Consider the following 25,813-nt stretch of genomic DNA (forward strand, 5'->3'; position numbering starts at 1 on the left):
CCCAGCCCCAGGATGACACCACCCCGCAAGCGGTGGAGGCGGGACCCGGCCAGGGGAGTTGAGTCCCCCACCCTGTCCACACCCTCCCCCAGTGGCGCTGCGACCCATCCCTTTGCCCCCCCCCCCTCCTTGGGGCCTGTGGTTGGATTGGGTACGGGGGAGTCGCTGGGGGAACTTGCCGACGTGTGCAGCGCCATTCTGTCCTCCACCTTTGGCGCTGGCACCCCCCCTGTGGCAGATTCATCCCTCCCTGCACCCACAACACCTACCCTTTCCCCTCCTGTCCCTGCGGTGCCTGTTTCCACCCTCCCCCCTGATGCCCCCTCTTCTGTGGATGAAATGGACTTGTGAACTGTGCAGGCAAGCTAGGGGACACACGTCCCGATGTGTACCCCCCCCCCGGACATTGCTGCTGGGCTGGCCCATGGCCCTTGTACATAGTGGACATTTTCTCTGATATATTTTCCTGCTGAATAAAGCCTTTTCTTTTTGTTTTGCACACTGATGCTTTCCTGGACTTGCTGTTGGTGCTGGTGCTCCCTGCGTTGGGGTGGTGATAATGTGTTAGGGGTCTGTGAAATGTTGGAGTGTGCTGCTCATGGGGTGTACCCTGCCATCTGCGTGCCATCACAAAGGTCTCTGCAAATGGTATTTGGTCATGTTTGCTCTCACTGTATGGTGACATTGTCCCAAGGTGTGTTCCGTCCTCTGTGGCCCAGGCCATTTTTCCTGCAGGGTGTCTCCCAAATGCTGTGCTGTGCTGTGTCTACATTTCCTGGATGTGTGAGGGTTGCCTTTCAATATAGCCATGCTGGCTCAGCGATGGCTCCGCCTGCATCTGGGGTATCACCCTTGTAGGTCACTGAACTTGTTGATGGGGTATATTGTCCGATGTCTGGGCACTGCTGGGAGTGATAGGTACACACCCCTCCTGTGTCTGGGCACTGCTGGGAGTGATAGGCACACACCCCTCCTGTGTCTGGGCACTGCTGGGAGGACCCTGCACCCACCCCTCCTGTGTCTGGGCACTGCTGGGGGTGTTTTGCACACCCCATTCTTATAGCAGGTTCGGTGCGTACATGCACGGGTGGGGGTTTGGTGCGTACATACACGGCTGGGGTGGGGGTTTGGTGCGTACATACACGGCTGGTGTGGTGGTTTGGTGCGTACATACACGGGTGGGGGTTCGGTCCGTACATACACGGGTGGGGGTTCGGGGCGTACATACTCTGCTGGGGTGGGGGTTCGGTGCGTACATACACGGGTGGTGGTTCGGTGCGTACATACACGGCTGGGGTGGGGGTTTGGTGCGTACATACACGGCTGGTGTGGTGGTTTGGTGCGTACATACACGGGTGGGCGTTTGGTGCGTACATACACGGGTGGTGGTTTGGTGCGTACATACACGGCTGGGGTGGTGGTTTGGTGCGTACATACACGGGTGGGGGTTTGGTGCGTACATACACGGCTGGGGTGGGGGTTCGGTCCGTACATACACGGGTGGGGGTTCGGGGCGTACATACTCTGCTGGGGTGGGGGTTCGGTCCGTACATACACGGGTGGTGGTTCGGTGCGTACATACACGGCTGGGGTGGGTGTTAGGTGCGTACATACACGGGTGGGGGTTTGGTGCGTACATACACGGCTGGTGGTTCGGTGCGTACATACACGGCTGGGGGGGGGTTCGGTGCGTACATACACGGGTGGTGGTTCGGTGCGTACATACACGGCTGGGGTGGGGGTTTGGTGCGTACATACACGGCTGGTGTGGTGGTTTGGTGCGTACATACACGGGTGGGCGTTTGGTGCGTACATACACGGGTGGTGGTTCGGTGCGTACATACACGGGTGGTGGTTCGGTGCGTACATACACGGCTGGGGTGGGGGTTTGGTGCGTACATACACGGCTGGTGGTTCGGTGCGTACATACACGGCTGGGGTGGGGGTTTGGTGCGTACATACACGGCTGGTGGTTCGGTGCGTACATACACGGCTGGGGGGGGGTTCGGGGGCGTACATACACGGGTGGTGGTTTGGTGCGTACATACACGGCTGGGGTGGGGGTTCGGTCCGTACATACACGGGTGGGGGTTCGGGGCGTACATACTCTGCTGGGGTGGGGGTTCGGTCCGTACATACACGGGTGGGGGTTCGGGGCGTACATACTCTGCTGGGGTGGGTGTTAGGTGCGTACATACACGGGTGGGGGTTTGGTGCGTACATACACGGCTGGTGGTTCGGTGCGTACATACACGGCTGGGGGGGGTTAGGGGGCGTACATACACGGGTGGTGGTTTGGTGCGTACATACACGGCTGGGGTGGGGGTTCGGTCCGTACATACACGGGTGGGGGTTCGGGGCGTACATACTCTGCTGGGGTGGGGGTTCGGGGGCGTACATACACGGGTGGTGGTTCGGTGCGTACATACACGGGTGGTGGTTCGGTGCGTACATACACGGCTGGGGTGGGGGTTTGGTGCGTACATACACGGCTGGTGTGGTGGTTTGGTGCGTACATACACGGGTGGGGGTTTGGTGCGTACATACACGGCTGGGGGTTCGGGGCGTACATACCAGGGTGGGGTGGGGGTTCGGGGCGTACATGCACGGGTGGCGCTTGGGTGCGTACATACACGGGTGGGGGTTCGGGGCGTACATACCAGGGTGGGGTGGGGGTTCGGGGCGTACATACACGGGTGGCGCTTGGGTGCGTACATACACGGGTGGCGGTTCGGGGCGTACATACACGGGTGGGGGTTCGGGGCGTACATACACGAGTGGGGGTTCGGGGCGTACATGCACGGGTGGGGGTACGGGCCGTACTTCCACGGGTGGGGGTACGGTCCGTACATACCCCTGCCCACGCTCTGCGTGCCTGGGTACGGGCCGTACCCATGCCTTTGGTGTGTGGGTACGGTGCGTCCCACCATTGTTGCGGGCCGTGGGGTCCGCACCGTACACAGGCCTTGGGGGCGTGGCTACGGGTCGTACCACGCGTACCCCTACATGACCCCAGCAATGCTGGTACGAGCTGTACCAAGGCCTTTCTGACGTGGGTACGGGCCGTACCGCTATTGTTGGAGTGACGTAGGGGGACGCGTGGTACGTTCCGTACCCACGCTCTTGCGGCCTGGGTAGGGTACGTACCGGTTCGCGTGACCATCCACTTCCGTTGTGGCGGACGCTTGCGTTGCTGGCCTTGCCCCCACCCCCTGGAAGTGACCAGGCCCTGATGGTCAGGTATGTCCAGGCCATGTGTGATTTGGTACCATGTGTTGGTGTTGTGTGTCCTGCCCCTGCCCCCCCCTTTGCCCCTGGTTGTTGTGCTGACCTTCTGCGGCGTCTGCGTCGGTTCCTGTACGCCAGGTGGACTGCTAGGAGGGCAGGGATGGCACGTAGGTTCGGGTCCATGTCTGTTCGTCGCGTCCAGCTGCTCCTTGCGTGTGTCGTCCTGATTTCCCGGCAGTTTTTGGCAGCCGGTAAATATTTTCCGTGCGGGATGACGTCGGTTCGAATCGTACTTCCTGGTTCGTGAAACGTAGGCTGGATGCGTACCGACGTCACGTCGGCTCCTTTCAGGATCGGAATTGTGTTTAGTTTCTGTTCGGTCGGTGTTTTGTTCGAATCGTACGGAAATGGTGTTTCCGTATGAATCGTACTTGCATTTTCGGATGGATTTCGCACCGGGTACGAGTCGGACGGAGAAAAGGCTCCGTCCGACGGTTCGTACCCGGTTTTTACCGGATCGGAATTGGCACCTGTGTGTCGAACTTCTGACCTAACTGAACACAGCAGTGTTCCATGAGCTGTTGCTATGGTAGCAGGCAGAAGTCAAGTTGGGGGAAGGGTACTAGGCAGAAGTCAAGTTGGGGGAAGGGTACTTTTGGAAAAGGGTTGGTTTTCAACCAATAGAAATGTGTGATTACATTTGAAAAAAAGGGGGAAGCACTGAGATTTGAAACTTACATGTATATGTGTGGAAAAATAGAGGGAAAGTTTGCCATTATCTGGTTCTGCTGAGAGGAGAGAGGTGAACACAACAGAGATCCTGGCTCTGATAATCTGCTGTTTGAGTGTCACATTTCTTTCACAACTAACTAATTTTAAAGGTGAGTTTACAGTTTGAGAGGGTATGTATGTGGTAACTTAAGAAATGAATAATAGAAATGGGAATTGTTTTTGTTGTAGTTACACATGGTGGTTTCATAATGTGTCAGTGTGTAAAAGTGATTTACACTTGCCCCTGAAAAAAAAAAGAGCAGTAAGTGTGCTTTCAAATTGGCAAAGAAATTTCGTTTTGGGACTAATGTGAAAATATGACTCTGTGTGCATAGAAGAATTATAGGCAGAGATTTATTGCGTCTTGCTCTGGTGATTTCACAGTTGCATTAGATGGAAAGGGGGAGCGAATTTTTGGGGGAATAAGCAGAGGGTTAGCACACACCCATGTCCTTGCCGTGTATAGTCATGCACAGTATTTACAAGCCAGTGGGGTTTTCAGGTTTAAGTCTGTAATGCAAATACATTCAGCATCACTAAGGCTGGTTGCCCTTGGTGGAGTGTAGGCAGTCACAGAGAATGCACATGGTGGTGGTCTGAAAAAAAAACAGCTTGGACACGTGCAATTAAATAAATCAAAAATAGTGGTTTCATAATGTGTCAGTCTGTAAAAGTGATTTCCAATTGTTAAAAGAGGCAAAAATATTTTTTGGGAAAAAATGTAAATATGTGTACTGTATTATAAATTGTTATAAAAATATTAATACTTTTTTCTTTTTTTTCAGATCGATATAGAAAATTTTTGAAAACTACAACCATTTTAAAAACTATTTTTTAAAAAAACAAATGAATAAATATTTTTTTGAGTGAGTATGGTAAGTCAATGTAATGTGATAAATGATTTTTAGTGTTTTTTTTAAAAAAAATAAAAAAGGTACGCTTACCGTACGCGTACGGTAAAAAAAAAATAAAAAAAAGTTTTTAAAAACATATGTAAAAAAAAGATGAAAGATAAGGTTGGCTCTTAAAAGAGCCGTTGTGTTCATGCAGGGACAGAGGAAAGAAAGATTGGGAATATTAGACGGTACGACAAGTGTGCTGATCTATTTTATTGTTCACTAGGGAAATACTGGTCTCCCTATAAGTAATTAGATCGTGACAAGTGGCGCACCGTACTTCAACCCTCGCAAACCGAGGGTTAATTTCCAGAGGGCCAGCAAAAGGAGATTCTCCCCCCACAGATGAAGGGCTCACCTGACCTGCAGAAGAAGGAGTCTGCCCTGCAGATGATGGTCCAGGCTGAGCTGCTGTGGATGTACTGGCTCGTCTTTCTGAAGAGTTACCTCCAAAAAGATGACCATGTGTCCTTTTGTGTACATCCTTGAGGTGTCTGATCATGGTATGATTCCCAAAGGAATACTTCCTGTCAGGATTACCTCTAGAAAGTACACGCTGACACAGCCTGCAAGTAACTAAGGGTGCATTCACCTTTTGCTGGCCTTCTGGAAAAGTAAAATAATCCCAAACATAAGAAGGCTTTACTTTCCTCGCTCTCTGCCTCAAGACAGTGCTGCTGGTGCTAGCCTCACTCTCAGAAGGGCTCTGCTGTTCTGCCATCGTATCCCAAAGACAAACCAGCTCCTTCTTCCAAGGGATCACAAGCAGAAATGAGGGGAATGGGTGTGGTGTAGGAGAGTTCTAGAACTGAAAGTAGTTTCCACCAATCAAAAGTTGTGTTTCATGATCACATGACCTACCGTACGCTTACGGTACGCTTACGGAGCGCTTACGGCAAAAAGTACGCGTGCGCGTAAAAAAGACACGCGCTTGCGCGCATGCGCATAACAGTCATTTCCCGGCACTTCCGCGTAACGTGCGCGTGTTGCGTAAGCGCGCACGCGTCCCACGCGCAGTACGCGCGGCTACGCAAAGTACGTAACTATGCGCAAGCAGCGTAGATAGATTACGGACGTTGCGTAAACCGTACGCTTACCGTGAGCTTACGGTACGCGTACTATAAAAAAAAAAAAAAAATCTGGAAATAAATTTTACGTTTATTTTAAAAAATATATATAAAAAACATATTTAAGGATTTTAAAAATTTAAGCATAGTCTTTATAAAAGATAAGAAAATTAAATTAAAAATATGTTTGAAAAAAATGAAGAATAAAAAAAAAAAATAGCATTTAAAAAACCTTGCAAATTCACTGAAAAAACCATGGGTTTCACACACGTTATAGTTAGGAATTAGCATTTAAAAAACCTTGCAAATTCACTGAAAAAACCATGGGTTTCACACACGTTATAGTTAGGAATTAGCATTTAAAAAACCTTAGAAATTCACTGAAAAAACCATAGGTTTCACACACGTTATAGTTAGGAATTAGCATTTAAAAAACCTTAGAAATTCAGTGAAAAAACCATAGGTTTCACACATGTTATAGTTAGCTGGACATTTTACTCGTAAAAAACCAATGAAATTGCCCCGTTATAGTTAGTTCAGCTAACTATAACTCGCGCGCCCGCAATGCACTGCTGATGACGTCACATATTACATCACTCATGACATGGTCAGTGACATCACTCATGACATCACTGATGACATCTCAAATGACATCACTGATGACCTCACTGATGACATCATCCTTGTGATAGAGTGGCAGACCTCCTCTCACCTTAATATAAGCTTTGATACACACATTCAAAAATAGAGACTAAAAATTTCAAAACAATGGACATACCAATACCAGTTACAACAACCTCTTCAGTAATTCTAAGATCCACATACACATCCACTCATTCACCAACAGTCCTATACAGTCACTCATACATGTACTCACTCATCATATGTACTCATACATCTATACATCCTGTTACACAATGCCACTCATCCATAGAGTTACTCACACACATAGTCACTCATGCTAATAAAGAATAAAACATACATTTACTTGCATATACAGTAATACACACACCACCATACTTACTTCTACGGAAACTTACACATACTTAGTCTTTTAAACAATCACTTATAGAAACACATACTTATTCATACAGGAACTCTTTCAATCTCTCCCTCTCACATATACTCACATATATACACCAATAGTCACATATACTAGTTTAAAACATATGTAGTTACTCCTGAAGACACTATTGAGACAGTCATTCACTCACTAACACACCCATACACACACTCATCCACCCATACAGTCCTGCACACATGCTGTCTTCAACACATACAAACAGTGAGTCACTCATTCATGCATCTATGCACTACGTAATACCCCCCACCGTACCATACAGACACTCAGACTGATACTCAAAAAAACAACTAATAACCTATATAGACACCCATGTAGCTACTCACCAACCCATGCAGCCACTTATACACAAAGTGAGAGATACACTTAATCAGTCAGTTACACAATCAATTTTTCAAAAACAAATCATCCATTTAGACACTTATATACCCATTTATTCTTCCATCGACCTTGAGATATACATATATAAAACATATTTAATTTTCAGAAAAACACACATTCACTGGATGATGTCATCAGTGAGGTCATCAGTGATGTCATTTGAGATGTCATCAGTGATGTCATGAGTGATGTCACTGACCATGTCATGAGTGATGTAATATGTGACGTCATCAGCAGTGCATTGCGGGCGCGCGAGTTATAGTTAGCTGAACTAACTATAACGGGGCAATTTCATTGGTTTTTTACGAGTAAAATGTCCAGCTAACTATAACATGTGTGAAACCTATGGTTTTTTCACTGAATTTCTAAGGTTTTTTAAATGCTAATTCCTAACTATAACGTGTGTGAAACCTATGGTTTTTTCAGTGAATATATATATATACACACATATATATTACAATTTCCGCAGAGTCCACAGCCTAACATCGCCACACACGGACCACGGAGTAGGTGCAAGTATCAGATATTTATTTTCATGATGCCGCTGCCATTACTCGTTTCAACTCCTTACGAGTCTTGATCACATGGTAACGTTGTGGTCATCTTTTGCATATTTAAAGTGACAAAGTGCTCTGTGATTGGTTTAGAATTTCCACATGGTTATAGACATAAAGAAAACACATGCTTCAAATGCTTTTCTCATTGTGTATTTGCTTAAATGCATTTTTCCACTTTTAAACATCCCTGATCCTGTTTGTCTATAAATCGATGACATGCATTTGCCCACATTGTCATTGTTGTACAAAACAATATTGCATTCATTTTTCGATTGCAAAAAAAACGCAGATAATGCTACTATAGGCTCTCATGGACATATTTGTCAAGCTTATTCAATCTCCCTTATTCTCAGTATTTGCAAATAATTACTGTCATGACTGAATAATGTGTATTGTCAATTTAATAATTGCTTGAATGCAGTTAATTAATACAACAGACATTTTAAATCCTATTTGATATATGTGCAAAATGCAATATCTGAATGGATCACAGTTTCCTCTAGGGTATTTAATAGGGCCAAAATAATTGGTCCTGTTGTTTGAATTTATGTGCCTTATGTCCAATTTCAATGTGCAAAAAGGTGCCAGAATAAAGTGCTAGTGCTAAAACACAATCTAAAACCAAAGTCTTTTCTTATCTTTTACAGACTATTTATATCTTAGTTGTTATCATAACAACATCATGATAACCGAATTCATTTCTACTTGATTTGCCTTATATTGGTTTCTTATCATTTTTTCTTTATTTGATCTCGTACAGCAATCTAATTCGTTTGTATGTTGGAGTAAATGCGGCATATGCTTGGGTTGTTTTGCCGCTATTGCTAATACAAATATGAATATATTAATGAGCATATATTAATTAGCATGACAGCATAATTTCGTATTGATTGAATCACATGTTTTTCAAATGTGGAACATTTAATACATAAATATATAAATATGTCAAATATAAATATAGAAATATATGAATATCTTAAAAAACATGTAAAAACACCTATAAAATGTGCAAAGATGCTCGAGAATCATTGTATTTAAAGTTCAATTTGTCGTGTACCAACTGTTTATATCACTGGTTTTGTTGATGATATCATATACAGGTGTGCATGTCCTCCGTTATGTTCAGTCCCCCTGGAGACTTGGAGTCCATTTCAAGGATATACCTTGTCTCTAAACTTCTTAGTTTAGCCTCTCTGTTGCCTCCTCGTCTGCTCGGGGGTACTGAGTCAATGAGATAGTATTTTAAATCCTGGCTCTTAGAATTGTGATATTCCCGGAAATGTCTTGCTACAGGGTACGTATTATCATGATTATTTATAGTCCTGATGGGTTGCAAAATGCGTTTGTGGGTTTGCAGCTTGGAGCTGCCCACATATTGTAGCCCACATGGACACGTCAGGACATATATAACGTACTCTGTCTTGCAAGTAAGTAATTTGCTAATTTTAATCTCTTCTTGACTAAATGGTGTTCTGTACGAGGTTTTGTTTATACCCAATTGACATGCTTTGCATGTTTTGCACCTGTAGAATCCTTTGTGGGCTTTGAGCAAACTGCAGTTTTCAATAACTTCTGGATTGGTCATCATCAATCTATCCCTCATTGACATGGCTCTTTTGTGAGTAATAGTTACTTTTTGTGACAATGTATGTCCTAACACTGGGTCACTCAAGATTAGGGGCCAATTACTTGTAATTATATTACGTAGCTCCCTATGTTGCTTACTATATATTCCATGATAATTCGGAATTCTTCAGATTTAATCATATTGTCAGAGATTTGATTTGCCTGTAAGCTCTGTTGGCCACTCATGTCTGTCTCAGATTTAGGTTTAATGAGATCTAATCTCTCTGAGATCATGGATTTAGTTATTGCTCCTTCTATTGTTTTGGCTGAGCAACCCCTTGCTAGAAATCTACTTTTGGATTCTTCCTGAGCCTTTTTAAGGGATGTCATATTGCTGTTTACCCTCCTCAATCTCAGCATTTCCCCATAGGGAATGCTGTTTATGAGATGTCTTGGGTGGGCACTGGTATTGTGTAGGGTTGAGTTACCCGCTGTTTCTTTACGATATAACTTTGTCTCGATTCTGTTCTTCTCAATATACACATTTGTGTCTAGATTGACAGTTTTGTTGCTGATGGTGACTGTGAATTGTAGATTCAATTAATTAATATTGATTGATCTGGATTACAAAATCCTGTGCCTCCTGTGCAGTGCCCTTCCAGACTACGAAAAGATCATCTATATAGCATAGCCAGGTGACTGTTATTTTTGACAGCTTCTTCTTGTTCTTTGGTTAGAACTAGCTCCTCCCACCAGCCCATGTGTAAACAGGCATAGCTGGGGGAGAAACTGGCTCCCATGGTTACTCCCGTAGTCTGCTGATAATGCAAGTTGTTAAAAATGAATATATTGTGTGTTAAAACTCTACCATCTCAATCAACATTTTGCTGTGATCTGTTAACTCGCCTTCATCAGATGGTAAATAGTACTGCAGTGCTTTGATGCTATCTTTGTGTCTATTACTGGTGTATAATGCTGTGACATCTAACGCCATCATGATATAATCATTTTTCCATTCTAAATCCTTCAGTTTGTACAAAAAGTCACTGGTATCTCTTACATAGGAGCTTAAACCCTGCACATGTTTTTGCAAATAAAAGTCCACATATTGAGATGTGTGTTGCAAGAGGCTCCCTCGCGCCGTGATAATCGGTCTGCCAGGTGGTTTGTTTATGTCCTTTTGGTATGAAGTATCTTGATGGAGTGACAGGGTAGTCATTTTTCAAGAAATTATGTTCATCCTTTGTTATTAATCCTTTACTCCTCCAAGATGACAGTTTAGTGTAGTATGCTTGATGTATCTCTTTTAGATCTAATCCATTGCGCCTGAGGTAACATTTAGCATCATTTAATTGAGATAGGGCCTCTCTTGTATATTCTGTTTTGTCCCATATTACAATATTCCCCCCCCTTGTCAGAGTTTCTGATTACTATTGAGGTATCATTTGCCAATTTGTTCATACGTTTATGGTATTCCATCTTCTGCTTGTTGTATTTTTCTTTAGTATTAAGCACTTTGTAATTCAATTGCTTTATTGCCTTGGTGACATGTTCATTGAAGACATCAATTGAGTTCCTTGGGCTGAATGGTGTGAATGTTGATTTGGCCCTGAATGGTGAAGGTATCATCGTTTCCATACATTCGTTGATGGACGAGGTATTGTTGCCATCTAATCTGTTTTCTATGTCCTGAGTTCCAGTTACATTGCCCTCAGTCCATAATTCATTCAGGGTCATTAATAAAGGTGTATCTTGGGTTGTATCGCCTCGTCTTGCATCAGATTTTTTGTTGTTTGAGTCTTTGGCCTGTAGTAAAAAATGTTTTTTCAGTTTAAGTTTTCTAATACACCGATATATATCCATCCTAGTCCTGGAATAACTGAAATTGCTTTCCGGGCAATAGGATAAGCCCAGACTGAGTATTTGTTCTTCCGCCTTTGTTAGATTGATATTGGCCAGGATTGTTTTGTTCGGTTCTTTAATTTCTGCAGCCTTGGTGTCCATTTTCCCCTGGCTTGCATCCTGGGATTTGTTGTGGTTGGGCCTCGCTTTGCGCCTCTGCCTGCGTTTGTAGTTTCGGCAGTTTGGGCTCTGTTTGCTTGAGCCCTTTGGCGCAGAGTCTGTCTCCTGTCCATGCATAACAAATGTATTTCCTCCCCCGGTTCTGGCACGTTTTGGGCGGAATTATCATCCTTATTTCTTAATTCCGAATCTGATCCGCTATCTGGGGCAGAACTTAAATCTGAATTTGATGCCTGCAATGATTGTTTATTGCTTTGTGAAGTACTCGGTCTTTGTCCATCAGTTATATTAACCTTGTTGCGTTGTATGGAATCATATTTTTTGAAAAAGTAAAAATGAGTCCCAATTTGTAATCATTCTTATCCCACAAAAATTTGTAAGCTATTCTTTCCTTTATTTTTTCTTCTTTTTTTAAACGCACTATCATTTCCTTGCGCATTTTTTCTATTTCCCTTTGATTTGCTTCTGACTTCTCAAAATTCTCAATTTCCTCGTTGAGCTTGTCTATTTGTTTAAGTAATGTGGCACGGTCGATCTCTGCATATTTAATAAAAATCAACACTAGATTCCTGGATGACTCTAAATTGCAGCTTGCCCATTCCTGCATCATCTTTGGGTTTGGATTCTCGTAGCTGGGAGCTGTAAATATTCTCAGACCACGAGGTATTTTCCCAACATCAATATACCTCTGCAAAGATTTTGTCTCCCACCATTTACTTTGTTCATGGCGCATGTTTTTTTCTAACTGCTTAAATTTATCCTTTAATGTATGGTTTTTCAAATTTGGCTCCTCGCTTTGCTTTGTCGAATTAGCTTTAGGCAAATCATTAAACATTTCTAAAGCCGCTGCTTCGCAGTCTCTCAACGTGTCACCCGACATCATGTTTGTTTTGTAAAATATCGGAGCACTCCACGATGAATTTATAAGAGACCAAATTGTAATGCAAGGGTCAAATGAAAATATCCAAGACAATTTATGGGCGAAAGGAGAGTACCCCCTACAGAATATAATTGACATAGCGCGCAGGGCGGAACTAACAGGACGGTGCGCAAAAGCAGTACTTACAGAGAATAAAGAAAAGAAAGAGTGAAAATATAAGCAAAGTATGTGACAAAAAAATGATTTCTAAACAAAATTGGAGACAGAAAGGATTCAAGCCACAGAACAGAAAATATGAAACACAAAAATGGGGACAGTGTTACAGATGTGGTAGTACTTCACATCTAGCCAACGATTTAAAATGCCCTGCTCGCGACGCAAGATGCACTAATTGCGGCATCAAGGGACATTTCTACAAGGCATGCAATAAAAGGAAGACTAAACAAATAAAGATAGTAGACGAAACCGATGAGTATGAACTTGCAGTTTCAGATGAAGAAAATATGAACATGTTTATTCTAAACATAGATGATGAACAAAATGTTAAAACTAAAGAAGGTAATGTAACTAAAACAAAAAAAACTATTTGTAACATGACTATCGGTGGAATTAAGATTAGTATCGTGGCAGACTCAGGTTCGCCTTATACGATAGTAAATGAAAAAGTATGGTCGGATAAATTTAAAGACATAATTGGTGATCATTTAAAAAAAGCAGATATAATCATAAAATCATTCACGGGCGAACCAATAGATGTCTGTGGTTACAGAGATTTAAAATTTGAATTCAAAGGCAGAGAAAACGCCGGAACATTGTATGTTTCTAAGGTTGGTCCATCAGTCTTGCGGTGGATGGACCAAGGAAACTTAGGTATAATTTTAGATCCTACAAAAAGTGACCCTGTAATGAGTATAACGGAACACGAAGACCAGGCAAGGTCCTTGCAAAAAAAATACCCTAAGGTTTTTAGCGGAAAAGTAGATGCATTGGTAGGATACCAGCACAGGATAAGACTCAAGCCAATAACTATCCCTGTAGTACACAAAGTGAGAAACATACCCTTCGCTGTAAGAAAAGAAGTCAAAGACCAATTAGACAAACTCCTTGAGGAGGGTATAATCGAGAAAGTAGATGCGTCAGAGTGGGTTGCACCCTTGGTGATTGCTAAACGGTCCAATGGAAAAATTAGACTTTGTGTGGACCTTCGTGATCTAAATAAAAGTATAGTGGTTGAGCAATACCCACTTCCAAAAATTAATGAAATGTTGGCAACCACTAAAGGAATACAGTGGTTTTCCACAATAGATTTGAAGTCGGCCTATCACCAAGTGCCACTCCATCGTGATAGCAAGAGACTGACGACCTTTATAACACAATTTGGATGCTACAGATTCACACGTGTCCCTTTCAGTCTCGCATCAGCAGCCGCAATGTTCCAGAGACTTATGCACAACATATTTGAAGGAGTACCTGACATCCTAATATTTCAAGATGACATCCTAATCATGGGGAGAACTAAGGAGGAACATGACAGAAGAGTACATCAAGTACTCCGTATTCTGGAGGACAAGGGCTTGACAGCTGAGTACCAAAAGTGCGAATTTGCGTGTACATCAGTCAATTATCTTGGTCACTGCATAACGGGTGAAGGTGTCAGCCAAAAAAAGGAGCTATTACAAGCAATAAAAGAATCACCCATCCCCACCAACAAGGATGAACTAAGGTCATTCTTGGGAATGGTGGAGTTTCACCCAAAGTTCATCAAAAAATTTTCACAAAAGACACATGAACTAAGACAACTCATAAAAATGAGAAACAAATTTGAGTGGACAGTGGAATGTGAAGAAAAATTCAACAGTGTAAAGAAAGATTTGTGCACGGCTCTTCCCCTGCAAGGATTTGACACAATCTTAAACAATTTCATCACAACAGACGCAAGAAACAAGGGTTTGGGTGCAGTGCTAACCCAAAAGGACACAAGAGGTAAGGAGTATACTGTAGCCTTTGCTTCACGCTCGCTCACACCTGCAGAGGAAAACTTTTCAGTCATAGAGCGAGAAGCCCTGGCTTGTGTTTGGTCTTTGGAACATTTCAGACATTTTATATGGGGAAGGAAGGTAACATTATGTACTGATCATAAACCCTTGACAAAAGTTTTAACGACGAAGGGTTTATACACAGCGTCTCCTAGATTGGCCAGACTATCTGTGCGTCTATTCGATTTTATAAAATCGAATATGTCCCAGGAGTGAAAAATGTCGTAGCCGATTTTCTAAGCAGGATGCCAGTAGGAAAGGCAAGCGAAGAAGAAGAATCTAAAATGGAGGAGAATGCTGTTGCAAGTGTTTTAGAGCAAACATGCGGAATAACCAAGGAGGAGTGGTTCAAAGAACAGGAGAGAGACAGTACAATATGCCAGGTTATACAAATGTTAAAGGATGGTTGGGTAGAAAAACAAAAACTAACAGATAATTACAAAGCTTTTTGGGAAGTAAGGAATTAATTATCTAATGAAGATGGGTTCCTCCTAAGAAGTGGAAAATATGTCCCACCTTGCACAATAAGAAGCAGAATTCTGAAACTATGTCATGAAGGACATTTAGGAATAGTAAAAACAAAAGGAAGAGTAACGAACATGTACTGGTGGCCAGGTATAAATTTGGAAGTTGAAAGAACGGTTAGGGAATGTACCTTGTGCATGAACTCTGACATAGCACAGGTGACGTACAGACCACCCCTACAGCCCTTACCTATTCCAGGCATGCCATGGGAAAGAATAGGAATAGACGTAATGGGTCCCATTCAAGACGGTCATGAAAAGTGGTATGTGATGGTCATGATCGATCATCTAACAAAATGGCCTGAGGTAAAATTCACCAACGACCCTGTATCTAGGAACATCGTGAAGTTCATGGATGAGATTTTCACCCGCGAAGGTCTACCTAAACAGATCGTGAGCGATAATGGCACTCAGTTCACCTCCGAGTTATTCAAAAGTTACATAAAGAAAAATAGCATTGACCATAAGACTACATCAGTTTATCATCCTGCTGGTAATGGGGCAGTAGAAAGATTTACCAGAGTCATTAAAGGGGTAATTCAGATAGCCAACAGCAACAATCTTAATTGGAAACAAGAAACTCTTAAGACTGTTTGGGCGTACAGAATAACCCCGAGCGAATCTACCGGACTCAGTCCTTTTGTTATGTTGCGGGGAAGGACCCCATTATCCAGAGACAATGTGGGTTGGATCAGAGCAGGAAAAAGAATTGACTGATCGACTCTGCATGTTCTGGAAAAACTTAGGCAGTCTCAGTCAACTGCAAAAGAAAATTACGACAGAAAACATGGAAGTAAGCCAGTAATTCTAAAGGAAGGAGACGTGGTCAAAGTAAAGAGGAGTGGCCACATCGCCAAAGGACAGAATAAGTTCACACCTCCCTTAACAGTGCAAGAGGTTTACTGGAACTCTGCTCTCCTCAGTGATGGAAGGGTGTGGCATTTCTCCAATCTTGCGCCATTTAAGCACCAAAGTAATGACTCTACCCCCGGCTCATCCCAGGTTGTCAACAGTGACAATACAATTGTCAACAGACAGAAACGTCCTTGTTTTTCCGATGAGGATTCCGAATGTGAGTACAACACAGAGGACAGACCTGTTGGTAGTCAAGGAGTGGGACAAAACACCGGGATTGTTGACAGACAGCCTTTGCCCACTACCAAGGAAAGAGTCAGACGGAGGTTGCCCACACTACCGGATAGAAGCAATGTTGAACCATTTACAACCAGTAGGTCTGGTAGACTTTTAGGGCCACCTACTAGGTTTAGAGATTTCGTTTGTGAGTAACATCTTCTCTGCCTCCTTCCCTCTCTTTCCATTTCTTTTTCCCCGCCCCCTTTCTTTTCCCATAGGAGAAAGATGTGTTGTGTTTAATCTTGTGTGTCCCTGCGCGGACACTGTAATGTGTGCGCACACGTGTGCCCTCTTCGGGCACCCGTACCTGCTGTGAGGTCACCAGCTGTCAACTGCCCGTTGACAGTTGACAGCTGATCACCCTGCCACCCGCACGTTGTTCCTCATCCAGGCTTTCCCCTGGAATCTGTGTTGGCAAGTTATTCAATAAAGTACTTCAGCACTTCACTCCGACTCGTGAGTAATTTACATGATGGTTTCACTGCTCGTGCTTTAACCATACACGCTTGCACACCGCTGACCCCTTCGCGCTGCTGTTCGCCTACCTTGCGTTAAGCCGGTTTCAACCGCATCCTCCGACTCAGCTGTTCCCGATTTCCGCTTCGGTTCCGGCGCCTTTGCGTTAGCGCTGGGGGGGGGGTCTGACAGCCCTAGACCTACCGGAGTTGATTCTTTTCCTTCGCCAAAGGCTCTGGATTTCGGTTTCCTAGTGCTGTCGACCACAAATCCAATGGGGGGCCGTGTAGAGCCGGGTGAAACCTATTTCGATATCCGCAGAGTCCACAGCCTAACATCGCCACACACGGACACGGACCACGGAGTAGGTGCAAGTATCATATATTTATTTTCATGATGCCGCCTCCATTACGCGTTTCAACTCCTTACGAGTCTTGATCACATGGTAACGTTGTGGTCATCTTTTGCATATTTAAAGTGACAAAGTGCTCTGTGATTGGTTTAGAATTTGCACATGGTTATAAAATACATGCTTAAAATGCTTTTCTCATTGTGTATTTGCTTAAATGCATTTTTCCACTTTTAAACTTTTAAACATCCCTGATCCTGTTTGTCTATAAATCGATGACATGCATTTGCCCACATTGTCATTGTTGTACAAAACAATATTGCATTCATTTTTCGATTGCAAAAAAACCGGAGATAATGCTACTATAGGCTCTCATGGACATATTTGTATGTCCATGATATATTTATACATCGTTATGAGAAAAGTAAGAATTCCAAATTGATTTGAGGTTTAGTATTGCACCATCACAAACTGCAGTCAGACTCATTTGTTATCATGCATGCTTCTATTGCAATTAAATTTCGATCTGTTTTATTTTGTGTATTTCATAAATCATACACCTGTAATTTTCAGAATCTCAATCTGCTACTCTATTATAACCTCCGGTCGCTCAGAGGGCGATCGTAGCTAAGTATAGGGAATGTAATAGGGATATCTATCAAGCATAAATCCGGAAAACAGGTTCTGTATGATCAGAGTAATCAGGACCACTGGCAGAGTGCTTGGCTCTGGTGATCCTTGTGTACCATGGAATTATTATGTTGGATCGTTGGTTACTTAAAATTGAATTATGCATCGAAAGCTAATGCAAAATACTATGAAGTATAGAAAATAAATTTTACTTGAAATGTTAATTTACTAAGATCTTACAGTGTTTGAATTGGTGTAGTTTTTCTTTTTTACCAACAGGACATATCTTAGATGACAAAGATCTTATTGAGACCTTGCAGAGATCAAAAGTGACATCAAGAGCAATCGTCAAACGGATTGAAGCATCAGGAAAAACAGAAGTTACGATTGAAGAAGCACGCAAAAACTACCTTCCTATTGCCACCCGTGGCGCCGTGCTCTACTTCGTCGTGGCAGACCTCATGCAGCTCAGCTATATGTATCAGTTCTCCATGGATTGGTTCCATCAAATTTTTGTGGACTCCATTGCATCAGTGAGTGGTGTCAAGACGCCTGTAACCTCATCGGAGAAGCAGACTTATGTGTCTGCCACAGACCAAAATCTGATCTTGCAGAAGAGTGTGACAGTAGAAGAAAACGAGAAGGACTATAGTGGTGAAGTTGGCCACTTCCAGGCCCATCTGCAAAACATTATTGGTGCTTTGACGAGTAATGTTTACAAGGTAAGGTAATATATACCAAATAGCAAAGCCTTTCCGACTTGAAAATTACCTTTTGTGATTCATTCCGAATTGCAAAGAGGAGGGAGCATGGAAAGGGTACCTCCTCCTTATTGCGGGTTGCAATGACATGCATCGATGCTTTGCAACCACATTTGCAGTTGTGAAACACTGACAGGGTACCAACATCCTACCTAGAGTGGTAATCCATTCACAAGGTGAAAGCTATATTATTACATTCCCCAGCACACGCTTATGTCAATCAATATTATGAATAATTCAAGCATTCGGTTGATATCCACTTCTTTTATTGTTCTTCTTCATCAATTCCTCTGCTCTCAGCCAACACGTGTTTCATCGCATTTATTATGACTTCTTCAGGGCTCTAATCTCTGTGAGCAAACAGCTGTCAGTCCGGTGATAATTCCAAACCGGATGGAAATATTCCTCTCGAGTGTCCGTACTTGGATATTATAAAGTTCCCAAAATCGTTCCTTGAAAACAACAAAAGAGTGACTGAAAAATTCCAAAGGAATAAGACAGCACGAGGAAAACCTCTTTGTTTAAAAGAACCCTCACTCACCAACCTAGTTGGTGACATGCTTCATCATTGGGTTCCCACCAGAGAGGTCGAATGCCTCCCTGGTGTGCTTCGGTGCCTGAATTACAGCGGAGCAGGTTTTTTGGGGAAAGGATGTGAGTGCAAAGGGTGGTGCAGAATTAAAAGATGGCTGGTTTTATCCAAAAGTGATTTTAATGGTGGAAAACCAGCAATCATTAAAATCAAGTGAGACGGACGTGCGCTGGCTGATTTGGTTAACCAGACCCGTCTGGTTTAGTAAGAGAAGTGAAAAGTGGTCGACATGGTTCTGCTTTTCAGTGCAATTATGCTAAGCATTCATCAGGACCGACACTCCACGGCGGTATACCCACGCTAAGGCGTACCCTAACCAGTGGAGGTGTATGAACAGTAAAACTCACAGTTTTACTTATGCGGCCTTCTGGGATTTCTAAAGGCCAGTGAAGTAAAGACTGGCTTCACGTCATGGGTCCGGGGCGGGGGTTAGAAATGCTGATAGAATTTCTAGTTTAGCACTCTCCCATTGTCGACCTATTTCGATCGTCCACGGCCCGAAAACGTATCATGTATCTTATGCCGAACAATTCACTCGTTGATTCCTCCGAAGGTCTCTCATTCAGACCAATTCGCTCCCAAAAAGTATACAAGGACCACTGGGTCGGTCCAATTCCGCGTGGTTATAGCTACTCAATACGGCTCAATATCACCGCGAGTATGCCGAGTTGTAGTGCATTATCACCGGACTGACAGTTTTTTGCTCACAGAGATTAGAGCCCTGAAGAAGTCGCGATAAATGCGACAAAACACGTGTTGGCTGAGAGCAGAGAAATGTATTAAGAAGAACAATAAAAGAAGTGGATATCAACCAAATGCTTGAATTATTCATAATATTGATTGTCATAAGTGTGTGCTGGGGAATGTAATAATATTGGTTGGTTGGCTTAGGCCACGCTTTTGAGAGAGGGGTGGTGCTCTCTACCCTTAGGCACCGCGTGTAATTGGTGTTTTTCTTCAAACTAGATTGTAAACTTCCCTTAAGGGCGACACTACCCTATTAAAGACCACCCCCTGGTTAAAAACAAGGCAGAAGCTGTCCCAAAGGGAATGTGAAAGATTAATGTTAGCGGACATCCTCAGGGGAGCAGACGGTGATCCCAGGAGCACTGTATGCAACCTCCTGCCACCCCCATAATTGTCATCCTTGTATGTTTAATTACAGGAATGATGTTTAATTGCATTATTCATGTACATGTACAGACCTACATACATACTAAGCCTGAGAAATTAATATTTGTTTCTATATTTTTTCATCTGTTGCCTAACTTATGAAGAGACATGCAGTGTTTTTTGATCTGTTGACCAACTTATGAAGTGACATGCAGAGCACTTTCTTTCCCATTATGGATTGCTGAGTCTGGAGGAAAGCCATGGCATTAGCCAGCTGTGCTGCATGTGACCTTTGAAACCTGCTTCCAAAGAGTGCGCAACTTAGACAAAGGAGTGCATTTGGAACCCCAATACTATGGTGGAAAAAGAAGACTTTCATCCCCCTCAACCTGCCACAACAGTGGCAGCAGGCGGCTGTTCAAAATACACACTCGGCAGACTCATCTGTGCTGCTTGTCTCAGTGCTAGATCACTGCAGTGGGCACAAAGTTGGAATGATTTATGGGAAATGGGCTGGAGCCGCTTCATCTCCAGGAGTTTAGTTTGTGATGATGATGGATTTTTGCATTCAAACAATACCTTAATAGTTGTGCTTTATTTGTTTCCATAGGTTGTTTCTTCTGCACTTTTCACTGAACACCAGCTCTGCTTTTCCTTTCTGCTTTGTTCAACCATCATGAAACATAATAGAAGGGAAAATCAGCCGCAGACTGACACTTTTGAGTTTCTCCCAGAAAACGAATGGGACATCTTCCTGCACTCGGCACTGCTAGCAAACATGATGGGCACGAAACACCATTCTAAAACCAAAGGTATATAACACACAAAAAATGCATCTCAGTAGCATGATCTCGATGGTGTGGCAGTTGTCTTCTCAGTGTTGTAAGAATTATCAACTGGATTTACAAAGGGTCTAAGTTGTATTTATCTGTAGGATCCTCTTCCTCATATGAAGGGAAAATAAAGGCAACTTCTGGCTTTGAGGTATTGCTAGTTTGCTGGACTATATGGTATGATTAGTCTGACTGCGCACTGGTTCCCCCACACAGAACAGCTGTGATTCAACATCTCAAAATTGGCCTACAAGTTTAATTGCATCTTAATGCAGGTCCTCTTCTTTTTCAGGACGGTGGGCTACCACTGCAGTGTTTGAACTGAATGACAAAGTAGTGACTGGACATGCAAAGGGGCCACTTCAGCGTGCACATGCACAACTTACCTCTTTGAATGGTTTTTACATACTTGATTAGTAGACAGTGGAAACACCCATATATGACTGTCCAGTGTACACAAATCAAAAATCACAAGGAAGGACAGAGGGCAGAAAAAGGTCCAGCACAAGCGACCCCAGGAATATAGGTATACGTGATGGTGTGCAGTTCCTGTAGGAAGGTCGGTCAAGGACTTCCTGAGGGATCAAGTTCGAGTGATCTGATCCTTCAGGAGCAGGGGCCCTCACACACCCCAATGGCGGCGCTGCAATGCCCAGCGGGCTCTTTGCTGGAGTTCTTTTAAGCTGCCGTAGTGAAGTATGAATGTGAAGGTGAGGGTGCAGTGAATGAGTAGAGTGGTGAATCTAAAACTAACTCATAGGGAATCATAAGTCAAATTTTAATGTGTTAAACCCTAGGTTATATTAAAAACAAGTGTAGACCAAAGTGGATATAATGGTCCACATTAGCTCAAAGTGTAAATGCTGGTCAGCATGTTTCTTGCTGATACAGTCATGAAAGATCTAGGCAATTCGTCAGGACCGTGAAATGTTCAAAACTAAACTACTCCAAAGGGGGCAATCAAAGCACATGTGTCATCTAGTGCTGTGCCATCCTAAATGCAAGAGGGTATTTAATATACCTTGATGCAATTGATTAATGTACGAGCATCAGCTGAGCCACGGATAGGTCGCACGCTGTCTGTGGCTATCCTTAACCGCGGGACGACGCTTTCAGCGAAACTCCGCTTTTGCTCATTGGAGCAGTGAATCTCCCCTTTAGTGTTTTTTTTTATTTTCCTTCACACAAAAAAAACAGCTGGAATAGAACATGCCACAATGCACAAAGAGCCAGATTCCATGTACAATCTTTATAACTCCCTTATGCACTTTCCTTTGCGGTAGACACAAACACGACAAACATTTGCAACAGGTGATCTCATATTGTTCATTACAACGTTCGTGTCTGGATATAATAAAGCCCCTCCCTACATCACTTGAAAGGAGCAAATGTACTATTAGAATCACAGTTGGTAACATAATGCAAAGGTTTGGTGAATACATGTGTAGGTGTTTAGCAACTTTTGCTGGTGACCCACCTGCAAAAGCCAACAAACTTCCACCAAAATGTTGCCATTTCCTGGAGAGTAAATTTCATGTTTGAAGGTAAATTACCACCATTTATGATTCTGTGAATCAAGAATTGTCTTTTGCTATCACGAACGTGCTTATGAGGAACAATTGTCAGCGCAATGTTGGTGCATGAAGTCTAAACGAATGCCTGTTGTTTCATTGGTCCCTGCAGAAGCTGTTGAAGTGCTTGAAGGTCCATCCTGGGTTAGTGATGCCGCGTGGAAGCAGTGCCAGTACATAAGCACTCACATGGAAGCGTTCTCATTCCTGTGCAAATCCCTTACTTCAAACACCAGCCAATGGGAATGTTTTATGAGGAATGACAATGTATATTACTTTCTCAACACACCTCACCACTCTGCCTTATCAGAATCTTCTGCCATGCTTTGTGGTAAGTACTATATCAGGGAGTGAGAAAACGAAATGTCATATTTTGGAGGTTTCTAATTGTTGTGTTTTTACATATCATCCTGCTCATGGTTAAACATTGACATGCTTCATTCTGTTTCTCTGACACATACACTTCCCCACACATATCTTTCCTCTACTAGATCTTTCATCTTTGTTTGGCTGTCTTTTACTTGAGCTCTCATACGCACAATGATAATGAACGCCCCTGCAGTCTGATTGCTGCATGATATTGCATCCATAGCATCATGTACCACTGTCACTGAATGTTTGATGCCATTGTTCTTCCAACACTCTCCAACAAGGTTCTAGTACAGTAATCACCTGTTTTGAAAAATGTTTCTCAGCAATCTTAGATCTCAGCATTGAGCATTTTGTCATAGACCATTTAATTCCGTAGATCTGTTTAAAGGCAGATCTACGAAATTATACTGCAGCATATTTGATAGTCTGTAAAAAAAAAAGCATTTTAGGAAGCATTTTAAATCATCATAACTATGAGGTTCACTGCTATAAAATCCATTTAAACTGTTGCAAATGGGTCCTGTGGATTTGGGGCATTAGATTATATATGGCATTGCTAAAAATCTACGTGGTAAGCAAGGATATATGCTGAAACCATTAGACTTGACTATTCGGTTTGAAGATTCAACAGGAATCAATTGGACTTGTCCCCCCAGAATTTCATCATCTTTCCAAAATCTCACATGGCAGCTACTTCATTAAGTCGAAACCCTCTGTAATTGGTCATCTGCACTTTCTGATAGAGTTGGAGACCCACTATGTGGCATACCATGCCTGCGAATTGGGAAGCTAAAGCTTTAAACAAGTCTTGACACCGCTGGTTTTTGTGCTGGTCTAAATCTACCTTCAATGCTGTCTATTTTCATTTTGATACAGATGCTAATAAAGATGAAAAACCTGGAGTTAATGAAGAAAGTAAGGACTCTGAAACATCCTTCAAATGGGAGAAGCTTTCTTCTTTTCAAAAACTTATACTGGTGAGAAAAACTGCTTTATTCGGCATTACATATTCTAGTGAACTGTTTTATCCTACTAAGACCCTTTGGCTGTGCACCCTATATTGCCAGCCTTAGGTCATTAGGTTTGAATTTCAACAACTTTTTATTGCATAATGAACTATTAAGGTAGCTTTAAATACCATTAAATGCAAAGGCAAAAATACAATAGTATAGGTTTAAGGCATGATAGCAGAATGAAACCTTTTTTGTTTATCTTGAAAGACTCAATTTCACAGTTAAAAGTACTTAAATCTGCTGAAACATTTTCCACACTTCACCAGTTGTGGCAAAGAAACCCAGCATTAACTCAGTACCACCTGCCTCACCAGAAGTATTGATGGACCACGAATTGGCAGAACCCCATGCCTGCCTGATGATCCACTCATTTGTATTTTGAAACATTAAATCCATGAGTCCCTTAAATATGTTGGGATTTAAAAATGGCAGAGATGAACTTATGGTGCATGTCCAGCATGAATCCCTAGGTGAATGTTGCTACAAGCTAAAATAGTCCACCTTAAGGTATAATGTTGCCTGTGAATTAACTTCCTTTTTCTTCCAAAAGAGACAAAGGTAGTGGTTAAACCACCTGGAAATAGCAAAGTATATACTTTAAATATAAACTGTTCCCGACTCTGGATCCGGAGTCCAAGCAAGCTGAAAAGGGGACTACAGCAGATCTTCTAACTCACTGCACGTGATCATACTGGAACCAAGAATTTGGAATGCCATGTTTGTCTAAACAATACTAATCGCTCTGCAAATTGGTTATCTTTTAAATAACCCCGGCATAGACTGGTATTAAGGAATGGGGGAAGAACTGTAGTGTCATGTCTATCCACACAGGCATCTTGCAATGCTGAACAGACTTGATGACACATTGGGGAATAAATGGCCCTACCGTATCGTACAGCTTTGGTTCTTTGTGTTGAAGCACTGATGTCACAGTTCCAGGAAAGGCTGTACGGTATGTCCAATGCTAGTAATGGCGTATAAGTTAAAATCTGCACAGCCTTAATTGTAGCTTTCCGTATAAGAAAGAAAACTTACGGCTTTAAGAACTGATGCAAGTTCACAAAGATTGTGTCAGAATGTATTAAAATAAACTATGTGTGTGGTGTTCTGGAGTATATCAAGACAGCCAAAATTGCAATGCTTGCCTCTGTATGTCTCAAATGTTCATCATTCTATGGAAAGAAAAGTGATCGCAAGGGAATGGTGCCTCGGAGACTCCATGTTCCCTTGAGACAAATAAATGGTGCTTTTCCTTCCACTTTAGCAATGTGGACTCCTATCACAGTGTGTTGGCAGTAACGAAAAGGAAACAGGCATTTGCAATGCAATAGGTCTCGCATTTACGCAAGTTTAAGCTATTTGCATTGTAAATGACAATGCATATTCTTTTTGTTTTTTAAAACATAAATAAACAGCATTGTCATTTACACTTGCATGTAAGAAAAGGGAAGGTTGGGGCCTGGCAAGTTGGGCATCAGTTAAATATCACTTTGCCTGGTGCCTTTGGGGCCTCACCCAGCCAACCTTTGCAATGGTGTATTGTACAGCAGAACAGACAGTAAACATTGGTCAGTGCTACGTGTAATTTTAACCCCGCATTACAGAAGGGGCTTGGGATTGTTCAACAAGGAACATTTTTCACTATTGACGCGTCTCTAATTTGCTGTGGGAGGGCCCCAGCATGCTGCAGTTGGCGTTGAAAATACAAGCACCTACTGGGCCAACGGACCTTAAAAGGCCCAGAGACTACAATTTTCTGCATCCGATCTGGCGGCGGCGCTGACTCCAGGACGGCTATTGTGATCAGCCATCAAATAATTCGTGGCCACTGTAGGCACATTGTGGAACTGGAAACGAGACACCAGATTTAAATTTCAGACACACCGCGCAATGCAGGAACGAGACCAAAACATGCATGCAAATCCATCGACGATATGACAAGGCGCTCCTAGATCGCAAAAAGAGAAGCGCGTTTTAAAA

The 25,813-nt window shown here is 42.9% G+C and overlaps 1 protein-coding gene across 1 annotated transcript in view; it reads left to right on the forward strand.

Annotated features, from left to right (window-relative positions):
• DNAH14 (dynein axonemal heavy chain 14) overlaps nt 1–25,813 on the forward strand; it is an 894,889-nt gene that overhangs the window by 732,237 nt on the left and 136,839 nt on the right. Inside the window, exons 70-73 of the mRNA XM_085610384.1 lie at nt 17,858–18,300; nt 20,655–20,856; nt 22,561–22,779; nt 23,697–23,797. Of these exons, the coding sequence (XP_085466510.1) occupies nt 17,858–18,300; nt 20,655–20,856; nt 22,561–22,779; nt 23,697–23,797 (965 nt within the window). The remainder of the gene's footprint in view (nt 1–17,857; nt 18,301–20,654; nt 20,857–22,560; nt 22,780–23,696; nt 23,798–25,813) is intronic.

Source organism: Triturus cristatus, chromosome 6 (genome assembly GCF_964204655.1).
Source record: "Triturus cristatus chromosome 6, aTriCri1.1, whole genome shotgun sequence".
NCBI lineage: Eukaryota > Metazoa > Chordata > Amphibia > Caudata > Salamandridae > Triturus > Triturus cristatus.